Below are 14027 nucleotides of genomic sequence, written 5' to 3' on the forward strand. Positions count from 1 at the left end.
TGGCCTATTCTGGGGGCAGGCCTCCTATCCCAAACTCCTTTGGTTAGTTAGTGGGGGTGGGGGCCAAAATGTCATTCAGGCAGAGACATATTTTGAGTTGGCAAATTCCAATCCCCCATAGTTTCTAGCTGCTTAATCATCAATGGCTGTTTGCCGGTTTCATTGAGGGGCAACTCAGGGGTCTCGAGGATTTGTGAGCTTGTTTTGCAGGAGAAAGAAAATGCCTTTGGGGAGGTTTCGATCACTGGATGGCTGGCCCTCAGCAGCTCTTGAAGCGCAGAAGTCAGATTGCCCAAATGCTTATCAGGAGCGACCCCTTTGTTTCCCTGAAGCCCCTACTGCCAAGCCCCTTAGCTCTATGAAACCCCTCTGCTTTCTGTTCTTGGGGAGGTGGATTTGAGCGAACCCAGGCTCCCACCTACTCATTTTGGCCAATTTGAACAAATCTTTCTCTATCTCCAAGCACCAATGTCTCAGTGTTTGGCTTGCTGGGCATCAGGCACACGAACCTGAGATTAACAGGTTCAATATCACTTATCAGCCACCATCCCCTAGGTGATGTCTGATCACCTTGCCCTGCCTTCAGCAGGAATCCTATTAGGTCTATGTGATATTGTTATTTATAATAAGAAATATCTTCATTTCATTTCTGGCACAGAGCTCCTAAAACCCTCGTAATTTCGGATATAAGAGCCTAGGGGCATCTTTTGTTATAATAATTACTTTAGTCCTCAGCTCCAGAACAATAAAGGTGAAATGAGTATCCCTTGTTATCCGTAACAAGCCCCTTTCAACCACACCTGAATTTATGTTAATAAGGTGACCTTTGGAAAGCCCCTAAGGGTGGGGGCTGGGGAACAAATTGTGTGATTAGAGGGTTCACCCCCATCCCCCACCCTACACCTCTGAGGTGGGGAGAGGGGCTGAGGATTGAGTTTAATATGGGATTCAGAGAGCTTTCAGGTTGGTGAACCTGGAGAGATTCAGGGAAAGTGGCACACCCAGAGGGAGACCAGGAGCTCCATGTCCCTCTCCCACATATCTTGGTCTATGCATCTCTTCCATCTGGCTGTTAAGTAAAATGTTTTCCTGAGTTCTGTGAGCCACTCTATCAAAATGTTTTCTTTTTTTTTAATACATTGACCTCACTTGTTCTTTTTTTTTTTAATTTTTATTTATTTATTTTTTCCCCCAAAGCCCCAGTAGATAGTTGTATGTCATAGCTGCACATCCTTCTAGTTGCTGTATGTGGGACGTGGCCTCAGCATGGCCGGAGAAGCAGTGCATCGGTGCGCGCCCGGGATCCGAACCCAGGCCGCCAGTAGCGGAGCGCATGCACTTAACTGCTAAGCCATGGGGCCGGCCCTCAAAATGTTTTAATCAAACACAAAGGAGGGGGTTGTGGGAACATCTAGTCTGTGGCCGGTTGTTCAGAAGCACAGGTGACAACCTGGACTTGCCATTGGTATCTAAAATGGGAGGCAAAAGGTAATTTTGTGGGATCTGATGCTATCTCTAGGTAGATAGGGTCACCAATATCTAAAAAGACTGTTAAATACTTAGGGTTTGAACTTTCAGAAGGACAGAGAAGCCTGCTCCCAGATAGGAGGGAAGCAATCGCTCTAGTTGCAACTCCCACTACCTGTCAACAATTGCGGGGATTTTTAGGAATGGCAGGCTGTTGAATTTGGATACCCAACTTCAGATTAATTGCAAAACCTCTATATGAGGCCTTAAACGGAGGAGACCTCGAGCCTTTGGTGTAGACACAAGAGTGCCAGAATGTGTTCAATCAGGTTAAAGAAAAATTATTAACTGCTCCGGCCTTGGGACTCCCAGATTTGAGAAAGCCCTTGATCTTTTTGTACACGAGAAACAGGGCCTTAGTTTGGGAGTCCTGACCCAGAACCTCAGACCCACCAGGAGGCCTGTGGCCTATTTTTCTAAGCAGTTGGATCAGACGGTGAAAGAATGGCCACCTTGCCTGCGAGCCGTTGCTGCCACCTGTGACATACTACAAGAAGCTGAAAAGTTCACATTGGGGCAGCCCACCACGGTGCACACTCCCCATTGTGTCCTCCCTTTGTTAGAACAGAAAGGAGGATATTGGCTAACCTCAGGATCAGGCTATTTTATTAGACAACACAGAGGTAAAGTTAAAGCCTATTTCTACCTTAAACCCTGCAACCCTGCTACCTACCGATGTTGAACAGACCTCCTTTCATGATTGTCTTCAGATCACTGAACAGGTGTTCTCAAGCTGACCTGATTTGACTGACCAACCATTGGAGCAGCTGGACTTGGAACTGTTCACTGATGGAAGCAGCTTCACGGATCAGGGGCAACGTCGATCAGGGTACACAGTTGTCACCCTACAGGACATCGTGGAAGCAAAGACTCTACCTCCAGGTACCTCAGCTCAAAAAGTTTAGGTTATAGCCCTAACTAGGGCTCGTCGAAGAGGTAAAGACAAAAGAGTACAGACTCAAAATATGCCTTTTTAGTGGTCCATGCCCATGGGGCCAAATGGAAAGAGAGGGGTCTCTTGACTGCTGGAAAGAGGGACATAAAATATTCTCAGGAAATATTGACCTTATTAGAGGCCATTAATGACCCATGGCAGTAGCCATCATGCACTGCCCTGGACATCGGAAAGGGGACACTTTGGAAGCCAGAGGCAATCAACTGGCCGATCAGGTAGCAAAGACTGCTGCTAGGACTGTGAGTTTCGAGGCACTCCTGGCTCCCTTAGTTCCCCAAATTGACTTTACTAAATTCCAGCCTACCTATACCCAGAAAGATTTAGAGAGAGCCAGAGAATGGAGATTTGACTCCTCCTTTCTGGAGCATCCTGGCTGGAAATGTAACTCAAAAGGATTCGTCCTGTTACCTGAAGCCCTTCTGGGAGAAATTGTTAGTCAAATCCATCAGAGCACTCACTATGGGAGGGATGCCACCTTGCAGTGGATCCAAAGGTATTTAACTGGTCTAAATTTGCAAGAGACCATTATCAGTGCCAAAAACAATCCCAGGACAGGGCCGACCTCCTTGACAAGGGGGTTCAACATCGAGGAGTGGCCCCCTGTGATGACTGGCAAGTGGACTTTACTATGATGCCTTGAGCCTCTGGGAATGTCAAGTATCTCTTAGTATTCATAGATACCTTACCAAAGCTTTGCTAAAGGAGATCATTCCCAGGTATGGACTCCCACTGTCAATCCAGAGTGTCAATGGAGCCGAATTTATCTCCCCAATAACCCAGGAAGTATCAAGCGCCTTGGGGATCACTTGGAAACTCCACGCCCCGTGGCGGCCCCAGTCGATGGGAAAGACAGAAAAGATGAACCACGCATTAAAGAAGATGATTGCCAAAATCTGAAACTAATTTAACCTGGGACAAGATGTTGCCCTCTGCCCTGTTGAGGATCCTTGTAGCCCCCTGAAGTAGACTTCAATTGAGCTCTTTTGAAATGAAATGATGAGCCCCTATGAAATGAAAATGATGATTCTTGGCTTCACCAATAGGGGGAGAGTATATTCAACAGAAGGAAATATCGATCAGGCAGCACTTAAAATTTTTCTAACTTCTATTCATGAGTTTGCCTCTCACAGGTCCCTGTTCCTGTCAGATATTCCACTCCACCACATCAGGCAGGTGACCAGGTTCTCCTTAAGTCTTGAAAGATGTGTGGACTAGAAGATCAACTAACCCCCAGGTGGACCGGGCCTTATGAAGTCCTCCTGACCACCCATTCATCAGTCAAATTGGCTGGAGTCAAGCCATGGATTCATCACACCTGAGTAATGCTTGCCCCCCTGCCTCATGACCACAGCACTCAGAAACTGAAGAAAAAACTGGTCATGCAAGCTGCTGAAAGACCTTAAACTGCTGTTGCAGGTTAAGACAGCTGACATCAAATAGTCAGATAAGTAAAATGAATTGGGTTCTTGCATTTTGGGTTCTGGAAATTTGGGTTAGTCAAATATGGTATATCAAATAATGATAATGCAAAATGCAAAATTTAGCCCGGTACCCGAGAATATTTTCAATCTAAGTTTGAAAAATTTCCTTCCTCCGTTTCCCCATCTTTGCCCCCTTTCAGCAGGAACTAGTCAGAAGGATCAATACCCAGCTTCCTACAAGAATTAGGAAGGGAAAAAAAGACCGTGGGGATTGCAGACAGGTACCTCAGGGGTACTGTGGATATTAAACCAATTTGCTGTTTTTCCTGTTTTAACTTGAGGGATGACTCAGGGGTCTCAAGGATTTGTAAGCTTGTTTCCCAGAGGATTTGTGAGCTTGTTTTGCAGAAGAAAAAGAATGGCCAGCCCTCAGCAGCCCTTGAAGCCCAGAAGTCAGATTGCCCAGGTGCTTATTGGGAGTGATCCCTTTGTTTCCCTGAAGCGTCTCCTGCCATGCCCCTTAGCTCTATAAATCCCCCCTATTTTCTGCTCTTGAGGAGGTGGATTTGAGTGAACCTAGGCTCCCACCTACTCATTTTGGCCAATTCGAATAAATCTTTCTCCGTTTCTAAGCACCAATGTCTCAGTGTTTGGCTTCCTGTGCATCGGGCACATGAACTTTTTGTATGTTGATTTTGTACCCTGCAACTTTACTGTATTCGTTGATTATTTCTAATAGTTTTTTGGTGGATTCTTTAGGGTTTTGTAATTTTTTGTTTTAGTATCTGTCTCCCTAGTACACTTAGAGCTCCATGAAAACAGGGGTCATGTCTGATTTGTTCAACCCATCTATCCCTAGAAGTAACAGAATTCTTGGCCTAAAGTTCTGAATAGCTTTACCACAGCTAAAGCTCAGGTGTAAGGCTGGAGGTACTAGACAAATGCAAATACTTTTCTATTTATCTACCAGGTTAAAACTAGATGAAAAAACACAGCTTAAAGAACTCAAAATTTTACTGCTTGGAACATAATAGAGGATCCTTCTTCATATATAGAACATATTAAGATTTAACTCAGGATTAGAAAAAGGTGATTGTAAATAGACTGACAGCGGAGTTCTTGGGCAGCAGAGTGTTGCTCTAAATAGAATACATTCAGGATGGGGCTAATTCCTAAAACGTCCACTAGGGAGCATAATGTCAGCGCTGGTACCATCTACTAAGAATGACTTTGCAGTCTATGTCTAATACCCAAGAAATGAGGTCTAAGTTTGAGTAGGTAGACAAAAGGAAAAGAGAGAATTGATACTAACTCTGTTCTGGGTCATCTATATCTTCAACACTGGCCTCAAAGAAGTCTAAACTTTCTGAGATCCTGGCCTGCTTCTTCACACTGCTGTGTAGATTTACACAGGGCATGGTGTTAAGTCTTTTCGGACCATCCCAGAAAGAGGTGGAGGACCAAGTTCACTATAAGATATTGTCAGTCTGTTCCTCTTTGTCTTAATATAGAGCATGAGCTTTGGAGTAATATAAAACTGAATTTCTATCCCCAACCCATCACATTCTAGCCATTTGATACATTCCACTGATTTCAGCTTGACATCTTTGATTCTGGGAATATAAATTTAAGACACTTTGAGTACTGTTTGGAGACTGAGTTGCGAAAGCAGCTTTCCCTTCTCCATAGGTGTGGGAATAACTTTGTCCATGATTTTAAACTGCAGGCACTCAGGTTTTTGGTGGTGATGAGGAATAGGGGGTGGGGTAGGGACTTCCCTAGGCCATTTGGAGTCAGCTTGTGTTAGGGAACTAGTCTAACAATGGAACCTAGAAAAGATATAACCTGTGAAGTAGTTGTAAATTGTGTTCTTTGTATTACATTTGCCTCACATAATCTGGTAATCTTCAGTAAAATCTCATTAAAAGTTATGGCCTGGGGGCCGGCCCGGTGGCGCAAGCGGTAAGTGCGCGCGCTCCGCTGCGGCGGCCCGGGGTTCGCTGGTTCGGACCCCGGGCGCGCACCGACGCACTGCTTGGTAAGCCATGCTGTGGCGGCGTCCCATATAAAGTGGAGGAAGATGGGCACCGATGTTAGCCCAGGGCCGTCTTCCTCAGCAAAAAAAAGAGGAGGATTGGCGGATGTTAGCGCAGGGCTGATCTCCTCACAAAAAAAAAAAAAAAAGTTATGGCCTGGTCTCTGGTGTGCTGCAGGAAATTAGGGAAGGATGAGTGCACATTCTGGGGTAAAAAGGTAGAAGGAGAATAGGATTCCATTATCCCAGTCCGCAGGGGTGGTGTCCTTGTTTACCAGTTGAAAACCACTGTGCCCAGATCAGCAAATTCATGAGAGTCACAGGTTACAGAGAGGTAGTGATATGGTAGCTTGCTGAGAATCCAGAGAAGACAGAGGGAACATTCTGGAAAACAAGGTAGTAGCAGGCCTACTTTTAGCCAATATATTGCAATTATGTGATTTATTAAAGGGGCAACCCCTCTGAATTGATTCCCTCCACCACCAGCCCCTGCCATCAGCCTCAGTGCTTGGTGAGTAGCAAGTGTGTGTGGAAATTAGGTAACAAACCAAACCAAACCAAACCAAAACAGGCCTATTCCACCCTGCATCGGAACTTGATGAGTTAGAGCTTGGTCTGGATTTCAGACCTAAGTTTTGTGCTATGCCTGCTGCACTTGTGCAGGACACAAGTAGCACAAATTTTATAATGGCCCTGAGCATTAGCCTAAAAAATTCTGAGAAACAGCAAGATGCCTGTGTGGTGCATACTTAACAATCAAAGGGGTCATGGATTTTTGGAAATATTCTGGTGGAAAGGGCTCACCTGTGCCATCTGTGTTTGGATTATGTATATTTATATTTGAAAAGAAAAAAGGCTGGAATATATATATATACATATATATACACATTTTTTTCAAACTTTGTTATTCTGGGTAGGGGGGTCATGTGTGATTTTTGATTTGTTTTTAAGGGAATTTTAGAAATTTTCTGAAATTAAGATGAATTAATTTTGTAATCAGAAAAAGAATATAATGTGTTCTTTTAAAGAAAAATTGTAGAAGGGAGTGTTGTCTCATCTGGAACCTAAGCTTATGTTCACCACTGGGGTTCAAAGTTTTCTGGTCATGTTTGGCATACTGATGGGGCTAAAAGTGTTTTTGCATGTGGAACTTGGAGATATCTAAGGAAAGAATTCACATTAAGGGAAGAGCAAGTCTTTCAATATGTATAGCTCAGGAACAAAACCTAGGTTTTTGGAGGGGAGGAGTGAGTTTGTCTGACTGGGCTGTAGATTTGCCTTCTGAACAGCCTTCCCTACCTAAATCTTAGGGATGGGGGTGGGGCGACAAGTAAATTCTGAAGATTTTTTTTTCAATTTTTATTATGGAAAATTTCAAACATATACAAAAGTATAGAGAATAGTATAACGTACTCTTAGATATCCATCACACAGCTTCAACAATTATCAATTTATCATCAATCTCGTTTCATCTATATACTCACCTACCCCACCCTCAGATTATTTTGAAGCAAATACCAGGAGCATATCATTTTATCTGTAAAATTTACAGTACATTTCTCTAAAAGATAAGGATTTTTAAAAAAACATAACCACAGTACAGTACCATATTACACCTAAAAAAAAATCAATAAATTGGGAAGATGTGTTTTTATTTCAAATTCTGCAAGGATTGGGGGAAAAATCAATACATTTCACTGATACCATGAGGAAGGGTGTAACACTAAAATGGAGCCCAAGTTTTTTCTGATGTACCTGCTTTATAAAGCAAAAGAAATAAAACTACCATATTAAAGCCACTTTGCGGCCTCTGTAGGGAGCTGGGGAAGAGTGCTGATATCACAAATCCCATGGCGAAACCATAAAATTTCCTCTAAACATCTTTGTCATTTTCTTAAAGTTGCTCTCCTGGAGGCAGTTGACCCAAGTCCTCTCTTTCTAAATCCTTCATTTTCTGTGGCCCGCCTCACAGATTTCTTTTTTTTTTTTGAATGTCTTTCCAAGTGACAACAATTTACCTGTCTCTCAGTCTTCTGCAGTCTTACATGCAGAACCAGGCGGGATGAGGAGCTAGCTAAGTGTACTGGAAAAGGAGATGAAAACTGTGGCCAACTGAATCAGTAAGAGATGCAAAAGGAACCTAGGCAAACTAAATAGCATAATTAACTTTGGAAACGGCCTATACTCCAGTCTTGGTTGGCTCTTGCATCAAATAATACAGTATACTGAATCTGTAAAATAAGAAAAACAATCTTTTCTTCAGAGATGTTAAGATTACATGAACGAAGTGGTTATGGCATTGCAAAAACATCAAAATTTATTTTTATAAAAACTCACAATATTATCTTGTGTTCATTGTATTTATTTTTATAGTTAGTTTTATAGCAAGTGATATTTTTTGAAGAAAATTTTAAGCAAATTAACAATAGTACAAAAACACTGACGTTGTTATACAAAGGACTGATTCTACAAAATGTTGCCCTAAGTGATTGAGTAATCTTAAAACTGTACTAAACCACTGTGTGATATGACACAAAAATATGAGTAATAATTCTAGTCCTTGAACATCTTACAACTGCCTTGAAAAGTTTCTGAAACCTGATAGAGAAAAGCCACACACAGGGTGCCTAGACAGCATAGATACTCTATTAGCACCAGATTGGAAGGGGAATGTTTTGCCATGTAGTGATTACAAAAAATGAATTGAATCAAAGAAGCGTCAGTGATGTCAACCATATTTCAAGTAGTGTCTCAGATGCAGAATATGCAAAGCGTAAGGAAATGTGGTCCTTGTTCTCAAGGATATCATAGTCTAATGGAGAAGGCAGACACATCAAAAAAGCATTAACAAAAGGCGATAGGTGCTAAATTAAGAGTCTGTTCACGTACAATAGTACAACAACCAGGGCAAGAGGAGTCAGTGGAATAGACAGGGAAGGAGTGTTCCAAGATGTAGGAGGAAAACCAGATGAGCCGTCTCCTTGGAAACATGAAAGCGCCAACTTGTACTTGACAATTCCATTGGTTCACAAAATTTATTCTTTCAAAGCAAGCTTGAATATCTTTGCTGTTCATCTGGAAAAACAAATCAACATACAATTAGCAGGCTTATACTAATTTAACACTTCCTCAAATTGACAAATTTACAAAGGGGCTATTATCTGCATCACTCACTTTGCATCTGGAAAGCCTTCACAGAATTATCTAATGCAGATGCAGTATAAGTCTGGATCAGCAGCTGAGGGAGTTACAGGTCAATATATACTAAGAAATGAAAAAATCAGGAAAGCAGTAATACTAGAAGTTTTGCAAAAGAGGGGTGGTCATCTAAGACATAAAAAATCCTAAATCCCATGTTCTGCACTCTAGGCTTATGGAAATAATTCAGGCTGGTTCCCAGCCATCAAAGAGTGTGTGGTCTGCAAACATGCCACGCAGTCGCCACATAGCCATGCAAATAGGTAACTACAAGAAACTGTGACAACATGACACACAGAAGAGGGTATCTTAACCCAGGTGGTCAGGCAAGACTTCTCATAGGAGCAGTTTATGAAGTATCTGTTTTTATTATCTCCAATTTTACGTTAACAAAAAACTGAGCATAAGATAGATAACTTGGCTGAAGTTAAGAGAAAAAAATGAAACCACTTTTCAACCCTAGGTCTGTCTGACTTCAAAGCTCCAATGCAGTTTCTATCACATCAAATTCTTTCTCATAAAAATGTCATGTTCTACCTCAGTCACCATAGTGACTTTTCCACTTCTCATAGTGCTGTTTGCCATAAACATTTAAAATCTGCTAAATACAGTATAACAGTTTATCAGGAGATAACTGTCAGGAAAATACTGATAAAACTCTGGTAGTGCCTGGTGGCTGCCCCACATGGGACACCTGAAAGTAAAAGCTGTGCCCAGCTAAATATACACTATTTATGTGTGTGTGAATTTTTGAAAAAATTCTATACATTATAGACACAGAACCAATTATTTCCAGTATATCTACGTATCTATATTAACCTATGTTTTCTCTCTATACATTAACAAGAATAAAATATCTGACCAGCTGAAAATGAAAGCTGTTGATAAAACATGCAGAAAATAAATTTCTGATTTATGTCTACAAACCTCAATTATCTGTGGAGAATACTCTTTTTCCTTTTTTATCAAGGGGAGGGCTAAAAAAGCAAATAATGTACAAGTGACTTTTTAACACTCTTAGAAAGAAAAAAAAAAAAAATCCTAACTGTGTATCAATGTTTGGAGCACTGAAGTGGTAAAAATTTTCTACATACTACCTCTGGTCACCTGTTTTAGCCTGAAACTCTTGGTTTGATGAGAAAAAAAGAATCTCCTTCGAGCTTTTAACTATTCTGACTAGGCTAGGTTCCAGAGATTATTTCACAAAAACTGCTTAAATGAACCTGACAGTCAATCCTGAAACACAGCACGACTTATTCTAAATGTTTCAGGCAAAAAAGGGAAAAACAACCCACAACATATTTATAGGCTAATGATTCTTAGTAAGCATACTGTACAGTTTTGCCTTTGTCAAATACTTAATTCAAGAACCAAATAAGAAGATGCATTATTACCTCTAAGAATAACAAGTTAAGCCTCAAAAGTATTTGTGACAGCATTTCAAGTGGAAGGGGTTTTTATCTACAAAAATACCTGTAAAATAAGAATCCAGTATATCTGCCATGTTAATGTAGAATTTAAGACTCTTCTTGAATAACTAAGTTATTGGGGGAAAATATTTTTGGGTCTATTTGAGATTGAATAGTAAAAGTCAATTTGTTTGAAATTAAAAAAATATGTGCTCAAATATATATTTCATATATATCACTTTCTTAGAGAAAAACAGAAAAATACTCAATAACCATATTTGATCAAACTATATAATTCTGATAATGAAACTGTCATTGGTTTTAAGAACCCACGCATTTTTTTAGTTTGATAGCATTAGTGCATAAAATATATTGTAAATTGAAACTTGTACTTTATCTGTACTTAAATGTGTAATAAGATTTGTTTTCAAAACAGTGGCACCAAATGTCTTTAGAAAGTGCAACAGAGCCTTTTTAGCAGCAATCATATAAAAATATTAATAATTTGTAGAATTATAATGCAAACCAAATGGAGAAAAATATTTGAGTATCCTGAACAGTAAAACACGCAAAGCACACAAGGGGCAGCACAAATGAGTATATATTCTAAAATTCAATATATAAAGTTCAGAAACAACTATTCTATGGTCTTAAAAGATAGGAAGGCAGGGTACTAATTAGGAGGAGGAATGCAATGGGCTTTTGAGTTACAAGCAATGTTAATTTCTTGACTCGGATTCTGGCTACAAGTATGTGTTCACTATGTAAAAATTCATTAAGGTGTACACTTAAGATTTCTGGGGCTGGCCCCCTGGCTTAGCGGTTAAGTGCTCGCTCCACTGCTGGCGGCCCCGCTTCGGAACCCCGGGCGCACACCAACGCACCACTTCTCCGGCCATGCTGAGGCCGCGTCCCACATACAGCAACTAGAAGGATATGCAACTATGACATACAACTATCTACTGGGGCTTTGGAGAAAAAATAAATAAATAAATAAAATTATTAAAAAAAAAAAGATTTCTGCATTGTTCTGTATGTATGTTGCAAGACAGCAAAATATTAATTTTTTAACAAAGGGTAACTATTAAAATTTTAGCAGTACTTGTGTTTACAAACAGGTTACTTTGAGGAGTACCAGAATGTATTAAATAACCATTATTTTCTACCTTGCACTCATTATTTACTAATAGAATGTTTTAAAAATGCTTAAGTGTTATATATGGCATGACCTTTCCACCCCTAACACTCTCTTCACAAACTTGGTTTTCCCTCTACCTAGCTGTTGACATGGCTAGGAAAATAAAGATAGTTCTAGAACAGAGATCTATGAATTTTAGATGGGATTCCTGATTGCAAGCAAGTATTTAAGCAAATGTAAGAGCTTTTACTTTGGCACCCCAAAAAGTCTGTCCTGTGACACAATACGTTTATCGTAAATCTTTAAGAGAGACTGTTTGGGTGTCCTAACACTTTGAGAAGTCTGTAACCGCTGAATATCAAAAAAGCTAACTCACTCAATTGGGATGTAATTACCATATAAGATTCCATTCTTTTGGCTACCAGTATTCAGACACAAGTTTAACTGGAATATCACAAATTCAAATATGGGAAATAACTTTCTTTCAAAAACTAACTTATATTTAGAGAACTATGGTTCTTCTAGGGTATTAAGAAAGGGGCAATGGAGTTGGAGGTTGAGCATGCTACATCATACTCTGCGAACAGTTTTCATGATAATGTGCACGTCTCAGGATGTGTTTGGCTAACAATACCTTCCTGAGAAGTAATATTTTGTTAAACTACGTATAGGCTACAGGGGAAATGGCCATTTCAAGTAAGCAGTGAAAAATTACCAGTTGAGAAAATTTTCTGAAAATCAAATTATCTACATATGAATAAAGAAACTTCTGAAAAGGGCAAACTTGGTCACATTTCTAAAGATAAAATTATTGTCCAGTGCGGAAAGAGCACAAGACGTAAAATTTCTTAAATACGTTTTTAATTCAAAACTGATTGTTTAAACCAATTCCCATCACAGAAGGGCTTGCTAACAAGGGCTAATGCTATGAATGAGAAAACAACTTCAGAAAAAATTAATGAACGACGCCACACAACCAAGTGATCAGATCCCTACGAAACAAACCACAAGAATGGTACCAAAAAATGCACAGGCGCGCGCGCGCGCGCACACACAAGTACGTGTAAAATGCAAGAAAAAACAAACCACAGAGCCTACACACGTGTACACACACACACGCATCCCCCCCCCCCAAGGGCTGGGTGAGCAGTTAAGGCACCTTTAAAAAAAACCCACGTGGCTTTGGCTTTCCGAAATATGTTACAGAGCTACCAAGAAGCGATTTTCAAAGCATCTGAAAAACCTGCAAATTGAAAACAGCGCCTGACAACTGAGACAGTTTGCAAGCGTGATTCAGAGGTCTGCCAAGGAAACAAAAGAAGCCTCCCTCCTCCCCGTGAGACCGCACATGGTATAGAGGTGCTCCGGGCACTATTTATTCTAGGGTAGGCGGAAAGCAGAAGTCTGTGCAGGAGCGGTACGTACTAGGCATCGCTCTCTGGCAGGGACGGGGCCACGGAGTTTCCATTGGTTGGGGAACCGCCCAGCTTTAGTTTTTCCAGATATTCGGCATGCACGGGCTTGTGGCACCGGAGAACCTTGATCGCATCTTCGATTTTGAACCACTCTCGCTTCCTCCCAATGCTAACCGAATCTTCCCAATCCTCCAGAATCTCAGTGACAGTCAGTACATACACGTACGTTCGGTGCTTGCGATCTTGGTTCTGTTCGAAAATGCCCAGGAGCCGGCCTAACTTCCCCTTGACTCCCGCCTCTTCGTACACCTCTCGGACCGCCGCACCGCCCGGCTCCTCCTCGGGCTCCATGCCCCCGCCCGGCACGATCCAGCGGTCCGGGTACCGACTGCTACTCACTAACAGCACCTCGTCCTCGCGCTCGCTGCGGAAGCACAGGCACGCCGCCCGCTTCTTGAACCCCTCCGGGTCGTAGGTCCGCGTCTGGTTCGGCTTGCACTTCATCCTCGAGGCCGCCTGCTCCCGCTGCTCGCTGCTGCTCGGGTCGTCGTCGTCGTCGTCGCCGCCGCCGCCGCCGCCGCCGCCCGAGGTGCTGGGAGAGAAAGGGCCGAGGGCGAGGGGCGGGGAGACAGAGGCGCCTCAGCCCGCGAGCCCCGGGAGCCTAGGGGAAGATGAGGCGGGGGCGGGGGCGAGCGAGGTACGTCAGTCAGTCCGTCCCTCGCGCGGCGGAGGGTCCCGAGCGCAGACGCCCGAGTGGAGGAGGCGTGACCGCCTCCCCCGCGCCGCGCCGCCGCCGCCGCCGCCGCCCGGGAGCCCGGCACTCTGCACAGAGCCCACTCGCGTCTCGCTCAGCAGGGAGGGCGCGCGTTTCCCTCCATGCTCAGCCGCCGGCGGGACAGGGGTTGAGCGAGGCGAGGCGCATTCGCGCG

The 14027-nt window shown here is 42.4% G+C and overlaps 1 protein-coding gene across 1 annotated transcript; it reads right to left on the reverse strand.

Moving 5' to 3' along the window:
- Positions 1-7292: 7292 nt before the first annotated feature.
- LOC131400989 (diphosphoinositol polyphosphate phosphohydrolase 3-beta) lies at positions 7293-13675 on the reverse strand. Its single transcript, XM_058535879.1, has 2 exons — positions 13109-13675; positions 7293-9013 (listed from the first exon to the last, which is right to left on the reverse strand). Coding segments are annotated over exons 1-2 (495 nt in total). The 5' UTR covers positions 13603-13675; the 3' UTR covers positions 7293-9012.
- Between the last annotated feature and the right edge of the window lie 352 nt (positions 13676-14027).

The sequence above is a fragment of the Diceros bicornis genome, chromosome X, assembly GCF_020826845.1.
Source record: "Diceros bicornis minor isolate mBicDic1 chromosome X, mDicBic1.mat.cur, whole genome shotgun sequence".
Lineage (NCBI taxonomy): Eukaryota > Metazoa > Chordata > Mammalia > Perissodactyla > Rhinocerotidae > Diceros > Diceros bicornis.

Coding starts and splice junctions, on each gene's coding strand:
- LOC131400989 (XM_058535879.1), bottom strand. CDS start 13,602: ATGAAGTGCAAGCCGAACCAGACGCGGACCTACGACCCGGAGGGGTTC.